This window comes from Phalacrocorax aristotelis, chromosome 2 (genome assembly GCF_949628215.1).
Source record: "Phalacrocorax aristotelis chromosome 2, bGulAri2.1, whole genome shotgun sequence".
Classification (NCBI taxonomy): Eukaryota; Metazoa; Chordata; class Aves; order Suliformes; family Phalacrocoracidae; genus Phalacrocorax; species Phalacrocorax aristotelis.
In genome coordinates this window covers 11,499,370-11,520,967 of record NC_134277.1, presented here as the reverse complement: position 1 = coordinate 11,520,967, position 21,598 = coordinate 11,499,370, and the positions used below count along the sequence as shown (strand labels likewise).

General features: G+C 37.1%; 1 protein-coding gene across 3 annotated transcripts in view; it reads left to right on the top strand.

The window, feature by feature from the left end:
- The window catches only part of VIPR2 (vasoactive intestinal peptide receptor 2), a 58,051-nt gene that overhangs the window by 22,464 nt on the left and 13,989 nt on the right, over nucleotides 1-21,598 (top strand). For 2 of the 3 annotated variants that reach the window (XM_075082386.1, XM_075082383.1), the window contains exons 5-7: nucleotides 13,299-13,396; nucleotides 18,116-18,257; nucleotides 20,729-20,879. In XM_075082386.1, the coding sequence (XP_074938487.1) occupies nucleotides 13,299-13,396; nucleotides 18,116-18,257; nucleotides 20,729-20,879 (391 nt within the window). The remainder of the gene's footprint in view (nucleotides 1-13,298; nucleotides 13,397-18,115; nucleotides 18,258-20,728; nucleotides 20,880-21,598) is intronic. The other variant, XM_075082385.1, reaches the window with a different exon arrangement.

Genomic DNA, 21,598 nt, shown 5'->3' with positions numbered 1-21,598 from the left:
TATTGGCAGGTTCTGTAAAAAAACTATTTGCTTAACATTTTGAAATTAACTAGAAGTTGCTGATAATCACCCTTAAATAGAATATTTTATTTTATGTTAGATTTTTGGTAGTATTCTTTAGTGCTCCTGTCTATATTTAGAGGGGACCAATTTGACAAGTATGACAGTGTCTGAACAAACCATCTGTATGTTGTTATCACATCAAATTGTAGATCTAAACCTTTATTATATACTTCCATTCTCTTTCCTATAAGTAAACTAGTTACTGCTAACCTTCAAGATGAAGTTTTAGATTTATGAAGTGTCTTTTTTTCCCTTTTATGTTTCTGGTGAAGTCATGGCAGCACTATGTGAAAATGAATAGCATGATTTTACCGTGCTAGAAACACATGTCAAGGTGTATTAACCCAATCCAAGCCTCATTGCAATCTTTCCTCTTGTGTGGACATATTTTGACATCTTCTATCTAGAATGAACAAGCTAGAGATGTTTCCTAGCTGTACTCAGAGGGTATTAAAATCTCTGTCAACGTTATTAATATATGGCAAGATGCCTTGTGAATGTAAAGGACTGAAATGTGTCCACTTTACTTAAAATAATGACTGGGTCAGTTAATACAGTGTTGTCTAATCTTAGCGTGAATTGGCCCAAGTTTTATTAGATCACACAAAAAACAATATATACAAGTTACAGGCTATGTGATTTGAATGCATAGGGTCATACAAAGGCAAATCCATGGAGAGAAAGATCCTCAGGGCTGTTAAATGTGATGACACTCTGGAAGCTTGTGCATGAGTAGAAGCATTATCTATGGAAGAAGTATTCCCCTATTTGGCCAGTTTCCCGAAGCATTCACTCGTAGGCTGCTGCCAGAGATAACATCCTGGGTGAGCTACCCACTACCCAATACAGATACATTACCAAAGACAAGTGGAGTCAAGGCAGTGAGGTCAGGGCTGACACAGACACTGTCTTGAATGTCTGTAACTACCTTTAGAAAACAGATGGATTACTACTGTCTGTGAAGTGGTTCATTGTACTGGACTAAAGCATTGTTTGTACTGAGACTAAATTGAATCCCTCCCTCTCAACAAAATGTAATGCAGGGCAGCCATCTACCAATGCTTTTTCTATGTGCCTATAAGTCATGCTATATTTATTTACATTACATTCTGTATTTTTCATTACTTAATGATGCTGCTATTATTAAGAGATACTTGAGGCAATGCTGATCTCGTCTTTTTTGGGTGATGGTTAGGCTTAAGGTAAATTGAAGGAGAGATGTGTCAAAAGGGATATCATTAACTACTTGCATAAAGATTATTAAATACCATGACGAATACCAGTTTTGTTACATATATTTTTAGTAAATTCGGGTTTGCACTGCACCATTGTAAAAAGTGTGGAAGTGCCTGATAAGAAAATAGTAAACTGTCCACAACATGTACTCGATCTCTTTATCTCAGTATATGTATTCCTGTAAAAGTAAGAACTACAAGATTTTAGAAATTGCTACTGTGTTGTTGAATTTCGTTTTGCAACAGGAAAGAGCTAGGGGCCTTTATTCCACTTCTATTTGCATTTGCTCATTTCAGTGTTTCTAAAGCACAGAACTCATTTGCTAGGCCCAATTCTGATTTTACAGCATTTGTACAGTTTAAGGTTTTCTGATCTGTTCTTCTATGAATATTTGGATATTATGGAATGTACTATGACACGTGTATCACGAAAATGGAAGAACAAATTTTAATATACTTGTAAATAATCTTACCTGTGAATACTAGACTCTCTTACACACAGTATTGCATGAATATACTAGCCCACAGAATAAACAAAATGAAGAGTCACCTGGGATGGTAATGATCATAAATACTTTAGTATTATTAGTATTTAGTATTGTTATTAGTGTTTAGTATTGGCAATAGTATGTTTTTTTGTTAAAAGAACAGAGAGATGTGAGTTTTTCTTTACATTAAGGATGACATCTGGTCAATTGTAAAACTCCTTTGGACAAAGAATCAGGCCATAGACTTTCTTCAGAGCATTTTGTCCTTCAGCACTAGATTACCCTTGCACCCCTAGAGGTCCTTCCAGACCAAGGCTGAGGTTGAAAGATCCACTGGGTAACTCAATTTTGCCTAGGAAGCTTCTGGGCTATGTCTATTCTGTAAATAAACAGAAGACTTCTGTCTCCTGAACTTAGTAAAAATAACATGAAACTAACTTTAAAGGAAACATTAGCAGAAAAAGGAGTCTGTTCTAAGAAAACAAAGCACAAGTATGCATAAGAATAGAATTTATAAAAAAGTGTATTGAACATAACACTAATCACACAAACCTGTACTAATCCAATTTATTTTTATATGTGTGTTTTTTGTACTCTTCTAAAACCTGTTAACATTAGGTGGCCACAAAAATAAAAGGAAAAAAGTTTCCATAAAATTGTTCTGAAAAGCATAAGCTACTGATTTTTGCTGTGCCTAACTACCTATTGAGTTTAGTTTAGTGACTGTAGTTTGAATATTTTCTTCAAAATTTTAAAAGTAAATTGTTGGATTTCGTCTTTGGAATCAGTATTGCTTAGATAATTGTGAATATTTTGCAGAAGCCTGCTGTTTTTACTCCTGTAGCAAAAGTGCGATTTTTGTTAGACATGCAGAAAATTTCATGTCATTTCAAGTTGATAATGGCATTTCAATTTCATATGCATGTCTCGAGTCAGTTTATGCTTTGAATACAGTTACAAAATCTCAACAGGTTTTGATATTTATCCTGTGTTAAAATCTTATAAAAATATAATTTAGTTTTAAATTCTGTTTTGGTCGATCCATACCTTCTTTGCACTCATTTTACTCCTGCCAATCTTGTAAATTTTTTACTAAGTTCAGAGGTTAAAGCTAATGTTTAACTGAGAACTGGCTAATTATGGTTCACACAGAATAGTAAGTAAGGAATAAGATATGACCATCTTGCATAAAAGAATGATTTCTATGTGCTGTCAGATTTGGTATTGCTTTGCCGGTTTCTTTTGCAGCAATACAATATAAAGAGTTTGTTTCTAAATGGTACTATGTAAAAAGTAGTGACAAATATTTAATAGCTATAACTAAGTCAATATTAATCTAAAGTAATTCCCTTGTTTTCAACTACCACAACAAAGTGCAGAATTTAACTCTTTGTCTTTATGAGCGTTGTGTGTATATTTAATAAACATAAAGTTTCAGAACACCATTTGCCAATTTTTTTGTTGAGTCACTAGGAGTTACAGATGTCTTACAGGCAAATTAAGACACTGACAGCTATTGTGCTGGACTAAAAGTACAAAGTGTTCTTGTTTTGACTTTAGTCAGACTATTTGTTGTAGAGGTCATGCTTGTGTACAGAATTCCAGAAACATTGTTTTAAATAATGTGGTTTTTCTGGAGGAAGACAACCTCCTCTATTCTCCCTAGTGGGTAGAAGTGACTGGAGTCATTTTACATCCAGGCTGCCTGACAGTTACTGTCAAGCTCAGAGTACATAGCTAGAGGCTAAATTAGAGGCACAGTTACATCAGTGTGGCTGGACAACTGACTCTTTGTTAGAAAGTTCTTGTGGGGTTTCACCTTTTTTCCTTCATTTAAGAATTCTAAAATCAGCGACAAGTAAGACGAGTCCAATTTCAGAAGATTCAGTCAACGGAAATTTTCTGAAATCAAATCTCGGCCGTTTCTTCAAGATGGTACGGAATGATAAAAAAAAGAAACAAGTCCATTTTTGTTGGGCTTGTTTCAGTCAACCCAATGCTGTTTGAATCACAGCTACTTTCTTTATGCCAAAGTACAAAACACTCTCTTATTAGATAGTCTAATGGTTGAAAAATATTTAAAGTAATATTTTCAATTCTGTAATATCAACACCTGCCATGCAAGTTTGTTTATAGACAGCAACAATTTTGGTAAATTTATGCAGCTGAATGCAATTTATGCATCCACATCCACAGTTGGAGTTATTAGACAATAGTCTAGCTCCCAACTTGAATAATGGGGTTTTATGATGTCTTCAAAAATTGATAAGGTGAAGGACCATTCAACTTCCAATTCTGTGAACAAACTGAATATAGCTGGTATAGTTCCATCTGCTTCAAGAGGTTACACGTGGCTTATATAGAGAGGGCATGACTCTTGGGAGAATGTAGATATAATGGCTCCTCTGTTTCTTGCCAGTGCTATTGAATTGGCCATTAGATGCTTTCTAAGGACTGAGATCATCTCAGTTGCAAGTTGGTAATAGCTGAAGCATGACAGCACTGGAGTAAAGGATATCTCTAGTGAGAATCCTTTATTGCCCTTAGGGGATTTCTAGACCATTCACTGTTCCCTTTAGCAGATGCATTTACTACTGGCTTTGGAAATTCAATCTTTACACATAAAAAAATAATCTCAGATATGCTCTTAGATAAATTTGTGTTGAATTCTGAGAATGCCTGCAAATCAATTTAAGCTGCTTTCCTTCTCTCTGACTTTTTAGGAACAGGTTTTTTTAAAAATAACATCCTTCGTTTTTTCCTTTGGATGTTATTCCTTTTGTCTGTTTATTTGATACCTTTGCAAACTGACAGCCTCCAAAGTTGGTTAACTTGGCAGCATGATGGCAGATCATAGTCTAGCCTGGCCAGTCAAGAGCAGACCTGAAAGGACCAATTTGTCCATTCAGCCATGAGCCCTGAGGAGTTATGAATTAAATATAAACTCTCCAGGACATTGTGGAGGCATTATTACAAACAGGCCAGTCAAGAACTTCATTCAGGATACTCTATTGGTAAAAACAGCACGTAGTATTTTATTCATAAGGGAAGGAGTCCATCAGGCAAAAAATACCTTTCAGTGATATTCTCTCTCTCCCTCTACCTATTTAAGTTTAGATTCACATCTCAGGAAAGAGAGGGTACAAGTTATACAGTGAGGTACTAAGAGGAGTCATAGGTCTAAGACATTGATTGTAAGATAAAAATGTGTTAGAGAAGGGCATTTAACTCCTAATGTTTTTATGAAAACTTTTCCTCACAAATGCAACATAGGGATGATATTAAAAAAACCAACAGATTTGAAATTAACATACTGGTTTTCTTTAACATACTATAAAATCATTCTGCAGTACTGTCTTCTGTAAGATATCCTTTAAGAGGAAAGCACAGGATATTTTGAAGAAAAAGAACATCTGCAGTTTACAGCAGCTAGAATTGGAGCTGTGCTTTCTACATGCTCTGTGCTCATTTTAGATCTGGTGAGAATGACAACTCCTTTTGACCAGTGTCTTGCTTTGAATGAATGTAAATTACAACAGAAGAAATTAATTAAAAAGGCTAAGGCTCAATCAGTTTAACTATGTGGTTTTGAAGTAAGCTGAATTGATGAACATTGTATTTAATTTTGTTTAAATTAGGTTTACTTGAATTACCTTAATTTCTAGCTGACTTTCAAAATATACATCATCTGTGTACATAGCTGTATTTACATATTAAAGCCCCTATCTGTTGTGAGAATGGTGCAAGACAAGATTAAAATCCACAACTTTTATATATTTCCATGGGAAAACGGTATTTAAAGCATAGCTTAATCAGTAGCTTCTGACACCTGACCTTTTAGTAAATTACCCTTCAAAAATGCCTCCTCTCTCACTTCCCTGTAATTTCTTTGTACCAAGCACTACTGGTTTCTTTTTCATTAATCTTTAGTAACTTTGACATACATGCTTATTATGTTATGTGATGCTGGCATCACTAGGACTGTGTGCAGTTACCGGTAATAGTATGATGGCTGCTAATGTACAGACACATCATGAAACTGAGATTTTTGAACAGTAAGCAAAAAAAAATGTACTTTTGCGTGACTAGAATTACAAGTCAGATGAATTTCATCTGACTAGGTTATACAATATACTCATCTGCATTTAATCCAGACAGTCTATGCCTTCTCTACAGTCAAAGCAGATCTAGTCTTTGGAGTCTGGATGGAAATCATATAATCATAATTTCTTTGAATTGCTACAACCACAATGAAGCACATGAATCATAGTGCAGAAGAGTGTTCTCCCCCCATCTTGGGAGACAAAGACTAATTCTGTTGAGTTGCCTACCTTTTAAAAAGATTATATCCCACAGTTACATGCATTAAGCTAAACAAGTCTTACCTTATTCATTTCATCTACTCACCAGTAGTTATTTGAAAGTTTTTAAAAGAATATGTTATATTTTTATTTCATGATATTATTACTGAGGAAACAGACTTGTGATATCAGAGAATCCCATGAGAGTTGGACCTCAGTTGGAAAAATTCCAAATAAAAGCAAAAACAAATGCCAGACTTCAAATTTTGGCCTTCAAAACAAGATGGAAAAAAAAGAATAAAGGAAAAAATCTTAATGGAAATAAAAACCAAAGTTTTGTAATGCTTTTACTGCCCAATGGAAAGCTGACCAAATCAGTGGAGAAAGTCCTGGGTCAGAGTCATCTTGTCTAACTTTAGACATCTGTCATCCTCATCTGCACTAGTCTCTCTAGGTTCCATTTATATTTAATGAAGAAAAGGTAGCTGGCTTTACCTCACTATCCTAAATTATTTTAGATACCTGTCTTAGGATGACGTGAATAGCACTCTGCTGCTTCTATTCATTGGTTATAAAGAGAATCTTTATACCTAGCTCAGATGGCCTCATCCCTGCAAAATTCAGTGGCTGTTAGTGCATCTGTTTCTTTACTGTACTGTCCTGCACTTTATTCTAACTTGTTTTGAGGAAGTAGACAGGGACTGTGCATTCCTGGGTAGGTAAAATATTTACAGGAAGGCAAAATTGCTTATCCTAAAATCAATTTTATAGAGATCTCCAAAAAAAATTATTCCACAAAAAATGGAAAAAGCACTCAGTTGAATTACATAAACCAGATAAATTTCAGTGTTGTAACTCAGTGTAATGGATTCCAAGAAAAGAGGAAGTAAAAGATATGTTGAGTTCAAATTGTTCTTGACTTGAAGCAATGCAGAATATATAAGCAGAATCAAGGCTTTCCCATGGGAATATTGGTCTGACTGCAACTTCCCAATAATGACTTCTGGTCCAAAATCATTCTTATAAAAATCTTAATGAATGCCATCTAAAGAATATATAGTGACCATGGATTGTTAGAGTCTGTAAATCAGTTGATTCTGTGCTCTTAATTTATAAAAGTATGATGGGTGCTGTGTCTAGGACAGGAATGAGGGGAGGAAAAGAATGTAGGAGCAGTGCAATTCATTCTGAAATGAAGATGGGCAAAAATACGGAAAAAGTGAGCAAAGGCAATGCAGACTAAACATAGATATAAATTTGATATACTTGGCACCAAACAATTTACATATTTCCTAAACAAAAACTTCCAAGGCAAGACAAAGATTAAGGACAATATATGTAGGGGAATAGACAGGGATCGGCGACCGGAAGATCACGGGATGTGACGGAAAGATAGCAAAGATAGTGTGACGCAGCTAAATAAACGGACATTTTGTATCCATCATATTGATGTCTGTGCATCACTGTCCCCAGGGTGGGTAGAGCCCTGTGTCCCGGAGATATGCGGCCCAAGATAAGTTCTCCCATAGAAGTGTACAGCAACAAATATACAACCTCTGTCTGAATCTGGTATGCTTGGGCCTTTTAAAGGATTATTAACATAAAAATATAATACAAAGATGAGAGAATTATCTGATAACACAAGCAGTGACTGTTCCATAAGCAGTGAACTTGTTGAATTGCAAATAATTGCATCAGAATAAGTGATCAGAAGACAAGAGATTTGTTCTTACCCATTCAGAGGAGAAGCCAAATGTGAAACCTGTCACCTTATGCATCAGGTTTTCTTATCTGGTGGGCACTGACTCGGCTGTGTTCGGAACATCAGAGCAGGTGCTGGAACAAATTTCTTGGGTCTCTCAGTGATGGCTGTGCCAACACAGTCAGCTACATCAAATTATTTTCCAGTTGTTTTCATTCACATACTTGCTTCATATTTTACATCCTGGAAAGCTGAAATTTAAGTTGCAAATCAAAATTCCTGAAGTTAGATATTACTTGAGATGTAGGTGTCTAATCACTAGTGTGTGGAAACAGGGCTTGATGTGATTGCTTAAATAGAGGTATCTAGTGCCATTTGACTAACTGCTGCCATTCCAGCCAAGTGGTGCTTTGCCATATCTGCCATGCAGGTGTCTTGGATACTCTAGGGCATCAAGTAGTACTACATGATTACATTTAGGCAAGTAGGTATGGCTTGTTCATTATGTCAGTGGAACTTGTTTTGACCAAACGGTGATGTCTACTTAAGGGTGAACTGAATGTCTCTTTTGACTGCATTTTTTCAGGTCTGGAATCTGTAATCAGTATCTCCGGCTGCGTAAGGAGGGCAGCTACAATGTCTGTTGCTATAAAAGTCAGAAAAGTTGAGCAAACCTTTTGGTAATGTAAAATGTTGCAAGTGGGATCTTGGAATATGGGAACAGGTCTCTGTCCTCTCTTACTTGGTAATAAATTATCAGCCATGATAGCCAGCAAATCTGTTCTTACCTCACATGCTGATCTGAAATCAGCTGGTGCTAAATCTGGCACATTCATTTCAGTGTAGTTAGTTTGTAGCTTCACTTTATTTAGTCTGTTCAGCAAAACAAGGCAATTTGATAATGGGGTTCTATTGCTTAGATATTTTGTAGCTAGAATGACGTTATTCTCTATTTGGTTTTCCTTTCTGAATTTGAAAGAAGAGGGGGAATGTCAATGAGTTTAGGTATTCTATACTGATGAACAGAATGCACACTTTTGACTGACTGTGATTTAAGACATTGAAGACATTAAATGTAAAGATGCTGATACAGCTTAACTGAATCATATTATGTGATAGTAAGATGTGTAGTACGTTTGTGTTTGTGTATGTTGTACAGCCTGGATTAGTCACTCAGAACATAAAAGACATATTGCCATAGTACAGTCTTCGAAATCCACTCCCTGCTGTAAATACAAAACCCCTTTGGATTAATTAATAGTAAAGGATGTTGTGACTCATTTTTGAGAAACTAATGTTATATTCAGTGGCAGGTAGAAGACAAGGACTTGAGTAATGAGTTCTCAAAAAATGTCAAACGCGTTCAGGAATAGCTACTTTATGTGGTTGAAAGAAGACATGCATGTAAATATGGGATAAGTAGTTACTAGTGACAGAATTCTATAATCAAAACTGCTAATATCTTTATTTTAAGCTAAATGTATTTTATGAACTCAAATATTCTTAAGGATCCTTGCATCAAAATAACAAAGTTTCTAGTACTGTCAACTTCCTAATAATTCCTGTGTATCATATGTGTGCAGAGTTCTTTACAGGGTCTGCAGGAAAAGGCTGTTGTGGGTTAACCCCAGCCAGCAGCTCAGCCCCACACAGCCACTCACTCACTCCCCCATAGTGAGATGGGGAGAGAATCGGAAGAAATAGAAGTGAGAAAACTTGTGGGCTGAGATAGACAGTTTAATAAGTAAAGCAAAAGCTGCACACACAAGCAAAGCAAAACAAGAACTTAATTCACTGATTCCCATCAGCAGGCAGGTGTTCAGCCATCTCCAGGAAAGCAGGGCTCCATCACACATAAGAGTGATTTGGGAAAACAAATGCCATCACTCTGAACTTCCCTTCTTCCTCCTCCTTCCCCTAGCTTTATATGCTGAGCATGATGTCAGACAGTTTGGAATATCCCTTTGGTCAGTTGGGGTCAGCTGTCCCAGCTGTGTCCCCTCCCAACTCCTTGTGCACCCCCAGCATCCTCGCAGGCAGGGCAGCATGAAAAACAGAGAAGCCATTGATACTGTGTAAGCACTGCTCAGCAATAGCTAAAACATCCCTCTGTTATCAACACTGTTTTCAGCACAAATCCTACGAGCTGCTATGAAGAAAATCAATTCTGTCCCAGCCAAAACCAGTACAAAGGCCCAACCCCAATGTCAGCAGTGAGAAAGTCAGCACAAGAGAGTTTTTGAATGAAGCAAGGAGGGGATGGGAGGAAGTTTAATGTCTAGCCAGAGGGAGCTAATCTTAAGTCGCGAGTATAGAGATCATGATACTTACAGAAAAGAACACAGTTGGGTCGGTTTAGTCATCTGTTTAACAGCAAAGGCATGAGTTGACATGTGTCAAACTCATGTTTCTCGTCACCAAGTTATTTCTGCTCCTTACGCGAAATTAAGACTGCCTGTGGATCAGATCTTATAACCAACTTTTGCTGCTCAGCAGCAGAAAGGGACCTTACAGCTGCTTTAAGATTTTGTAGCACAATAAGAAACCTGAACAGGTGGGAGGAAATAATTTCAGCTGGGCACTGTGAAGGGCCAGGACACAATTTACATCAGAAGTCCTGGTTTATGTGCTTTCCTTTTGAAGACTGTTAACAAATACAAATTAAAGGAGATCAGTGGTTACTTTAACATGTTGGGATTTGTTAAGCTACTTGGTAGTTTCCAGGATAAGAAGATAAGTGGTGTAAAGTTGTCCCCGTGTGCACTGTTACCAGATGTTGTGTGCATGGCTTTAGCATACCCGGGGAGACTCGTGTCCCTGGTCTGCAGTAGTGTGATTTTGAATATCACTGTTCTGTGAAAGTGAACAGGAAAACTTCTACTCACTGTTTAAACAATGCAGATTCATTGTCATTGCAACTTCGTTTGCAAACGACATTTATCATTCCTCAAATTTACACGGTGGATGTTGAGATTTTCTGCTTTAGAGACCATCCAGGCTTCTATTTGTACACTCAGTAGAAATGTGTTTTAGTGGGGTCTGCAAATGTCAACATGTTGATAACAAATAGAACATGTTGTGGAACTCCTCTGCATCATTTCTAAACTTTACACTCTATTTGCAACTCCTGATGTGCACGAGGTCAGGAAATAAAATTCATTTTCTTCCAGAATACTGATGATGGGGACGTGAGACTGCCAAATTGTCAAATCATTTATCAGAGCATCCTTCTTCCATGATTTTGCAAAGGAGGTCAGGTTGAATGAAAGAAGGACGGTGCCCCAAATATTTGCAGTATTCTTGGTGCCATGGGCTGTTGTAATTGCTGCTGAGAAACTGTTTATCGCTCTGTTCTCAGAAAATTGCCTGGAAACTGGCTGATATTCCTTTTGCTATGACAGATGCCAAATTAAAGAAGCGTAGGGGTGCTCTGCAGTGCTTGTCTGTAGGCATAGTTTTTAGAGCTGTCCAAAAAATGAGCCAAACTGGGGAGTATAATTCTGCCATTCTAGCAGGGAATTGAATGGCAGTTCTTCAGAACTCATTTTATGTGAAATTATCTTAATTTTGAAAAAAATATTTTTAGAGTTGTATTTGAAACAGTTTTAGAAACATTGTTCAAGAAACATTGGTCTACGTAGGGTCCTATTTAGCAAACACAGGGTTTGTGTGGAAAACCAGGATCTTTTCAGGCACCCGTCTAAGTGCAATCAGTTGTACACTCTGGGTAGCTACACCTTAATGAGTCACTGTGCAGCTTCTTCATTGTCCGTAGAAATATATCCAATGAAGTCCACACTGACTGCTTACATGGATACAAGAAGTGCTTCCCAGAAGGCCCTATGAAGAGACCCTATGTTGGCTTAGATTTTTATATCTGCAGTGTAGGCACCTAATGCTAGGTGGAATGGAGCCTATGATCTATGCCCACATGGAGTCCCTAGGAATGCATGGGTCTTTCCAAATATGCAGAGCTGTGAAGTAATACTTTAGGTTTTACAATTTTAACCACCCAGGGATGCCAATTTAAAAACAAAAAGAAAACAAAAAGCCAAGCAATATTTATTCAGGGTTTTAGCTGAGGAGCTTGCTTACAGTCATTCTAATGGCACAGGAAACTTCATTAAGTCCGTATTTTCCTTCTTTATCTCTGCAGCAAACGAATATTATGTAAAGCAAACAAAACATTAAAATGTCAGGACTGTTGTCAATAAGGTCATCACAGCTTACTTCTCTGATTAAAAAAAGAGATTTCAGTTTCCTTTGACACCTCGTATGCTGCTTTTAGCTCCTAACAAGCATGGCTGTTGCTATGAATAAACTTAAGGTCTATGGCAGTTACAGTTCCTTCATTTTTCCCATTTAACCATATCTATGATAGTGTAGTTTCAAGGTTCTTCATTTTTTTTTAACATTTCATTTAGTCTTTTCCATATTTCTATAATACTTGCCAAGTGAATGTCCAATTAATTTCATCATGAACGGGGATTGCCAAAGTTACCTCTTTACTTGGCCTTTCACATAAAAATAAACATATTAAGTGTTTTGCTTTTCATTTTGCAATCTTAGTTTATTTAAAAGTATTGCTTCCTTGCAGCTTTTTACAAACATTGTTTGAGAAAGTGAGTGATATAACCATGTGCACTAAATATTGAAAATCTGTCTGTTACACGTAGCACATTGTACACTGCTATTAAAAACTTTAATTTCATTACATAGTAAAAACTACAATATTAATATTTTATCTAGCTTCAGTGGAAAATAATGTCAGTCTAATGACTTTGTGGTAGGCATAGATGAAGAAGCAGCTTAATTTCGAGAGTGTGTAGCATTATTTTTCTTGATGTCATTCAGAGGATTTAATGTAATATGTAGCTGGTAAATTTACAGATAACTGCAGTTAGTCAGTGGACTGTGCACTTGAGTCTGCTTTTCCTCTGTTGAAAAATTTTCTTTCCAAGTTTTAGCAAATAACTTTAAAAAAGACAGAAGGGGTTGATTGGGTCACAATTTAATAAAGTATTTGAGCATTTAGATTAGGAATTTAATGAGACTTTAAAATGTCTTTAAAATTACACTAATGTATAAATGCGTTATGAAGTACACTGGAGCAGAAGGACTGAGAGAGATTCTCTCTTTCAGACATAATCCATTCTTTCAAACTGTGGCTCATTCTTCCCAGTTTGATTGTGTTTATGGAAGTTGATGAATCTGATATTTTCTTTGACCTCATTGACATGGAATAATCCGCTGAAATTGTACCAGTTTGTGTGTCAAAGTTTTGAGTTCCTGAGGCTGAATTTTCTACTGAGGTCAATTGGCTTGAGATATTGCATTGCAAAAATGTGTTGGAATAAAGATATTACATTTTCATCACGTACTGTAGAGCAAAGAGTAAAAATAATGCTATTTATTTAGCCTTCAGAGCTATTTAATGGAAAGTTAGGTAATCTCATAGTCAATTTTACATATCAGTAAGTGGTTTCTGCATATATATTTTTCTGTGCAGGTTAACTTCTATGTAAGGGTGAAGGCAATTTATACCCTTGGACACAGTTTATCTCTGATTGCTCTTACAATGGGAAGTATGATTCTTTGCCTTTTCAGGTACGTATTTTTCATGAATAAATATGAACAATAATAATACTGTTTTAACTGTTGTCTAATTGCTCAGATATTTAGAAAATGCATCGTTTTTACACTTTTCTCAGTTAAACAGCTGACAATAATGCTAACTTGGTTTTTGCTAGCACCAGTCATATTAAAAAATTTCAAAGCACTTTACAGATTCACAGACATTACAGCTCATGTAAGAAAGAATAGTCATTTAGGAATGGGTTACATAAAGCTTTTTCTATTTTATTATTAAAATCAACACCTTGAATTGCTCTTGAAAATTAGTAGGATGCTGGGCTCAACACTGGACAAGTGAGCAGCCATATTTTGCAGAGGCTTCTGAGTGGTCTCCAGGGGTACTGTTATCAAAGGTAATCATTAATTTGTCCAAGTGGGGTTGTAAAGGTATGGATAATTGTGCTGAAGGATAATGCTGGGTGTGCAATGTTTTTAGTAGGCAGTGTTAGGAAAGGTCTGTTGGTTTTGCCTAATTTCTGTGAGTTTTCTGAGACTGAAAGCAATCTCCAACTTGTAAAAGAAATTGCAAGACGGTATGATCAGTATCATAGCTTTTCTCAGTCTCTCTGTCTTCATGCCTTTATGTATCACTTTTACTGTCTAATAGAATAGCCTTTATATTCTCCATTATAAACTTCACACAACCTTTCTGTTCCACTCTGCACCAAGGAAAACAAGAAAATGCATCTTTCAGATGTGGTGGAAAAGAAGTATGTGTAATATGTAGAGGACAGCATGTTGTTTGTCAGAGCCTCATTCCTCTGATGAACTACTCCTATGGCGAGTTCTGTAAGCCTTTCAGTCTGCCATCAAATTTTCTCAATATTTAAATATTCAGAGACTATTCAGAGTAGATACATAACCCATAATTATATTATGGAATATCTTTGAAAAAACTGAATCGGGTCACTCACGGTTATCTTCTTTCCACCAGCAAACACTACAGGCAGATCGTGCATTCTCAAAACTGCGAAAACCTAATAACCCATTTAAGACAGTGTGTTACAGACATCTGAGTGTCGTCCATCACCAGAAGTCAGTTGTAACAAACAGATCAAGAATTTCAGAGGTGTACTTAAAACCTTCAAATTCAGTTTAAGTATCCAAGTTGAGAACTCCCCAGTGTCTCTGGTGAGTCAGTGGACAGACCTGGGCTTTTTTTCAGGGGGGGAACACAGGGTCTTCTAAGACTCCCCCTAAAGAAGCCTGTTTCTCTCTGTTGTCTACAGGGAATGTAGGGGCCTGCTAACATAATGAGTTGAATTAGGAACCCAAATAAGTTGTACAAATACTCTGTCACTATATAGTTTCCCAAGCATGTAGCAAGCAGCCAGTTATTGTGGAAGGCTGCAGCTGAAATAATTGTAAATTATCCGTAGTAGAAGTGAATACAAATGGCTATGTTTGTGTGTCTGTTTGCGTCTCAGATATTGTAAGGCGTCCTCTACATTATGGTCATTTTTAGGGACCGAGTTTGGAAAATAAGCATATCTCTGGAAGTTTTAAATTGTCGCTGGTAACACCTCCGATCCAAGAAACATACTTTGCCCTGAAAGGTCCCAGGGTTCTTTATAGAGAATGTCAATATACTGTTTATAAAGATCAGTCACTCACCCCTGAAACACATTCACCTTTGAATGTAACCAGCAAACTTTCACCTTGCTGTGTTTAAAAAAGAGAGCAAAGAACGACTCTTCTAAGTGAAACTATCTGAAGGAGCTTTGGTAGTTAAGCAGTGAGTTAAAAATAAGAAGTTACTAATGCAGTAGGATTAGGATTTGAAGTCTGGATATTAGCAACACAAAAGATTATTAAAATTGTGCATTACTGGGTTTGTATGTGTATGCTTCAAATTATACTGCCTTTAATCCTGAATATGTGCGGTATTTTTAATGGAAGAAAACATGGAATAATGTGGAGTTTAATTGTACGTAATGTGTTCATGAAAAGAAATAGAAATTCTTTTTTAAGTATTGCGACTTGACTTCTACAGTCCATTATATATTGTTACATACTGTCTGGCAGAACAGATACAGCCTCAGGGCTTTGCAGTTGTTCACAGTATCAGCTATAAGCACGTGAAAAGCAGAACTGTTGGGCGGGGAAAGGAGAGTTGTTTCTGTGTTTCCACGCAATATTCTGGTTTGCATTTCTTCCAAAGAACTGGACTTGATTTTAATCCTTATAGAAATATTATATGGGTTCCCATTATTAATATAAATAAAGGACACATTTAGAAGCATTGTAAAGGAAAGGATTTTATATCTGGCTAATCTTTTTATCTCAAAGCAAAGGCATAAAATGTGAATATATGTAAATACCTTGCCAGACTAAGCTGACGGCATTTTTCAAGTTACTGTGGTGCCACCCCCCACACTCTATGTACTTATAATTAAAGCTAATTGGTAACTTTCTGGCACACTGTTTTCCTGTTGGAGGTTGCCAATTTGTCAGGCACATTCTTGCTTCTGCAACTTAATTTATAAACAGCAAAGCTAATTATTTTGATTTAGTCAAAAGAAGTTGCTTTAGCCTTCTTAGAATGCAAGTTTCTTTTTCTTCATTTTGAATGTCTAGGTTTTAATATATCATAATGTTTTAGAAAAGTGGAAATCAAAATGATTGAAAATAAATAGTGTTTTTCAACTATTTTAAAAAAGGTTGGTCCATCCAACTCAGAGTAAAAATAAATTGTAGAGCAGCGTGTTTCTACATAACACTGACATTCTCGATCTTACTGTAGATCTTACTGCACTTGGTTCAGCGTTACTCATATATAACAGAACCTTCCAAAAAAAATGTTAGTTTCTCTGATATGTGTTTCTTACCAAGGAGAAAAATCTGAATCTCCATCATTTCTGTAAGATGTGCTCTCATGCGCATCAACTCTCTGTAAATGTTCCCTCACAGGATAGTTTTGTATCATGAGGTAGTCATATCAAAGGAATAAGCGTGATTTCTTTGTTATTCTGAATCGTTATCCATATCCCAAATAGAAATACTTTCTTGATCACTACCTCCAAAATGTTGGTTTGAAAGCCTTGTATATGTCCAACATTTACTATTTCAGCTACTGAAATAGTACTGAACTTCAGAAAAGGAGGCTCAGAGGGGATCTCATCACCATGTACCAGTACTTAAGGGGTAGTTACAAAGAAGATGGAGAATCCCTTTTTACACGGAGTCATATGGAGAGGACACATGGAGAGGTCACATGGAAAGGACAAGGGGGAATGGACACAATTTGCTCTTGGGGAGATTCTGATTGGACACCAGAGGGAAATTTTTCACAGTGAGGACAGTCAACCATTGGAATAATCTCCCCAGGGAAGTGGTTGACTCAGCCACGTTGGACACCTTTAAGAGTCGTCTGGACAGGGTGCTGGGCCATCTTGTTTAGACTCTGCTCTTCCTAGAAAGGTTGGACTAGATGATCCCTGAGGTCCCTTCCAACCTGGGATTCTGTGATTCTGTGGAGAACTAATCACCTAAATTAGTTACTCAAGAAAAATATTTTCATCCTGTTTGTAGCTTGCATGTACCTCTGAATTCCATAGGAACATACGATGCAGTCCAATGTAATAGCGGTATTTCAATTTTTCTCAGAACCTGTTTCAGCAAAGGACATGCATAGCCACAGAAATCACTGGATTTTTGGCAACTGCTTTAAGTTCAGCCTGGTATTACGTCCTTTGCCAAACTGGGGGCTAGCAAGATGGATCTCTTATTTATTTCCCTACACTCACTGTAATTATCCTTGCTTTAATGTTTCAGAATGGATTATTTAGTGTTCTTTGGTAAAAATCAAAACATGAAGACTTCTTGGAAGCTGCCACTGCACACCACCATAGCATCCTTTTGCATCTTCGTTCTTTCATTGCTCGTACTCGCTAAAATGCCCTGGCTTCTGGCTTATTTCCAGGTGCAGTTCGAGGTGCTGATTTTGACCAAAAGACCTCTTAGCAGTTTGGTTTCTGGGCATTTGCTATTAAAAAATTACGTGAAATGGGAAGATCTCGAAGGGAATGTCTTTTGAGTGAAAAGCCCTCAACTTATAACTTGCTTCCCCTGAGCACTCATTCACTTACTTGGAATATTTAATTTGTCACTTGTTTGTCAGACTTTCATGTGGCTGCTGGACTAAAGAGAAGTTTTACATCTCACTGAATAGAAAGAATAGGCGATCTAATGTTCTGAATGCTTTTTTTAAATTGTTCCTGCATACACTCACATCACAGGATGAAAAGTCATTATACAGTGAAATGCAGGAGCTAAAAAATTAAACCAGATAGTAATAGGTGAGAGCAGGTCTGAAATATACCCAGCGTAACCAAAGTTTTATTTGCAAGAAAAACACTGGGATGAGTGCACAGAAAGGAGGATATGATAATCTATGTTTATTGTCAGCTTATGTTAAAGTGTGGGAGAAATGCCACTGGGATCCTTTAGTCTGTGGTACTGAAAAAGAGTAAGAGATACTTTATCTGTTTATTTTGGACAGCCTATAAAGATGATGAGGATGATGATGATAAAAGAATACAGCAAGGCAGCACTGACAATATGACAGAGGAGGAAAGGGTAGGCTCTTACTCAGGGTTCATATAACCAAGAAACTACTGGAGAGTAATAAAAGTCTGTTTAAGAGCTTTCTGTCTCGAAATCTAAAATGCCTGTTTTTAAATCTCTTCTTAGAAAACTTCATTGTACTCGGAACTACATCCATCTGAACCTGTTCCTCTCTTTCATTCTAAGAGCAATCTCTGTTTTAGTCAAGGATGATGTTCTCTATTCCAGTTCCAACACAGCTCACTGTCCAGAGGATCAAACCTCATGGGTAATAAACCTCATTCGCTACCTGGTATAATACTGTTGTATCACTGAATTTTCCTCCCTAATCCTTTTAAATATTTAGGAATACCAAGCTGTCAGTGTAGACAATCCTGTAGAGAATATAATGACTAGAAAAACGGTCTATTAGAAGTAGCCAGAAAAAGAAGGTTGTGGCACAAGTAAGAGAAATTAATGTTGTTTTGCATGTCCATGAAGGGACAACATGTCATCTGCTATGGCTCAGGATAAATATGGCCACTGCATTAATCAGCTGTGAGAGTTTAAGACAAACAGGATTGCCATCAGCCAGGAAGAATTAAAGGCAGCTCATCTGGAGCTGTTCCAGCAGCTTTTTCAGGGGTCCAGGAATTGGACTGATATCAATGGAGTGAGGGAAAAGAATCAGGGAATGAATATTTGCAGGAGTTGTCTGTATTAACTCCTCTGTACTTTCTGGCTATGACAGAAGTGTTGTCATGTGCACTCTTGGCAAGCTAATACGTTTACTGCATTTTCATGCATAGGGGTTAAAAAAATGTCAAGTCTTGCTGTTAAAAGACTGACCATCACATGATATTCCCCATTCTCTGCCTCCGTTGTTTCAATCAAAAGTGCTGCAGAAGAAGCCTACAAATATTGCTGAAAACCTTCTGAATTTAATTTACTACAGTTTAAGCTTGTGAGAAAAAAATGGAAGGAAGATATTTTTATATTGATGAAGCCGTACTGTCCGAAAGCATAAAGTTCTTAGCAGTGACTACCAAGCTATATGTATAAATTCATAATCTGGGATATTTCTAATGAAGACAAATAGGCTCTGAGTTGGTAGACTCAAAGTAGGTAAAGTAGTTAGTAGGCAGACTGCCAGGGATAATCAAAAGTTCTTAGGTCCTTGAAAGATTAGTCAATGGTCTCTCAAAATACTACTTGATTTCTCCAATTGCTTTTATCCTCCAGTTATTCTTGGCTGCAAAGCCTCATATATTCCTGTTTGAATATGTCCAGTTTTGTGGACTGTTGAGTAATTTCTGTTGCATTATATGTGGGATGATCTGACACCAGCTGGGCAAGGTGGTTTTGTCTTGCATTAGCTGGATGTTACCTTTCTTACGTAACAGCATGCAGGGTTTGTCCCTTTTGTCATGTGTGTGTGATGTTCCACAGTTCTGCTGCATGCACAGATGTCCAAAAGGACACACTTCAAAATGCAGTCTAACTAGGTCCCGGATCTGAATGACACAGAGCCATAATTTTGGCTAACTTTACTGACAGATACCTTCGCAGTTCAGCATCTGGAAATATACCTGGTACAGGATTAGCTGCAGGAGGAAGGGAAAATAATTTGATGTGGGGTTCTGGTATGTAAATCAATAATATAATACAGGGGAATAATGGTATTTAAAATAGATTACAAACAATTTAGGTTTTACTAATCTGGTTGTAAGTAGTCATAAGCAAAAAAGCCAATTTCAACTTGCATTTTAAAATGCTTAATTTTCTCCATGTTAAATTTTCTGGCCTATTACTGGTCTGCAGTGGATATCCCTTCAGTGGACACAAAGTCCAGAGGTAAGATTAGCCCTACCAAATGAGGTGGATTGACTAAACTGTGTCTCTTTCTCACTGGACAGTTTATATCATCTGCTTTAAGACTTTTTCTGGACATGCCTGTCTCTCGTCATAAGTTGTATAAGGAGGTAGTTGGCTAGTAGGTGGCTAGCTTTCACCAGAAACCTTATTTGTAGGTAGCAAAAATTAGGTGAAATGAATTCAAGCCTTTGGGCTCTTACTTAGTTGTCTAAATAGGCATGTATGCAGGCATACATATAGACATGTATGTTACTTGGGATGCACTGAGATATCTGAGACACCAGAAGGGGCTGATGGATACAAAGAAGTATCTTGAGGAGGTCTGTGCCGTTCTGGCTTAGCAGCTGGTGACTGGGGTCCTGCTCACTTCATAATAGACACCGATGTCTAGACAGAGGAATCAACCACTAAATGAGTAAGCTGCCTACTTAAGTATTTGGTGTACTCGGAATTTTATCATAAACAGTGGAGGTATGAAAGGTATTTAAACCAGGATTAAAAATCCAGGGGAAGGGATAAAGCAGGCAGAAACTAGTTTTATTTAGTCCATTTTGTTTAGTCTGTTACATTCACCATATCATCACATTTCTCTGCTCAGTCTCAGCATAAACATTTTTACATTAAATTCTCACATCTCAGATTCCTGCTGGGAAGTACCAAAGTAGCAGCAGCTAGCACTGTGGAACATCAGCAGCACAGACATCTGAAAATTAATTCTGAAGAGCAGCACACAGACTATAAGTATTTTGGGACTTCATTTTGTGATACATGCTTATGTGTTTTGTTAATTAAGAAACACTAAAGTATTTTCTAAAGGGAAAACATAGTTTTTTAAAGGTCCAGTCAACCTTTTCTTCAACTTTGATCCCTGTTCTCATATTTCAGGTGGGCTGCAAAGCTATTTTGGTGTTTTTTCAGTATGGTGTTATGGCAAACTTCTACTGGCTTTTAGTTGAAGGACTTTACCTCCACATCCTCCTTGTGCTAATATTCTCCCCCAACAGACACTTCACAGTCTACCTGCTTATTGGATGGGGTAAGAACTTAAATGTCTTCCAGTAATATTTTTTCTTCTCTATGTATGCATGTATTAGGTTCAATATTTCATAACAAGGTAGTCATGCTGTTTCTGTTGGATGACTCCTCTGACTCACTAGTTCCTCAGTTCAGCTCCAGCGTAGGTTCCAGCTGCTGTACCATGGGAGAAAGTGGGCACAAAACTGCTGAGCGTAACTGCTGTCTTGCTCCTTGGCATGGCCCTGACCTGTGCCGATCTGCACAATGCCCAGGGGTTGTTCAGGATATAGGATGGTGCAAGGACTGCCACCACAAAACATATGATTCAGGCTGTCCTGACTTGGGAGGAAAAAGAAAGTTTAGCTGCACAGCCACAGCTATGCTATTTGCCTTTTTGAAAAGCCCAGTAATATTGTCCATCTGGTTTTAAATACATGTATTCCTTTCATTTCCAGAAAGTCCGATTATATTTATACAGAGCACTTCAAAGCTTCCAGTAATAGGTGGTCATAAAACATTTAGGTATTGCTGGGAAGTGTGAATAAACCAGTGTGTGGGAATGGTTCCTTATGAAATGATTTACACTTTGGTTTTATATTGTAGTCCTAGGAGGTGTATTGGGAATGCATAACCTGTATCTGTCTCTCTGTAGCTCACTGACAGCTTGAAAGAAATCTAAGAAAGGCATGTTCTTTGTGTATTAGTCATTATGGCTGCATTTTTTTTTAAAAGAAATAA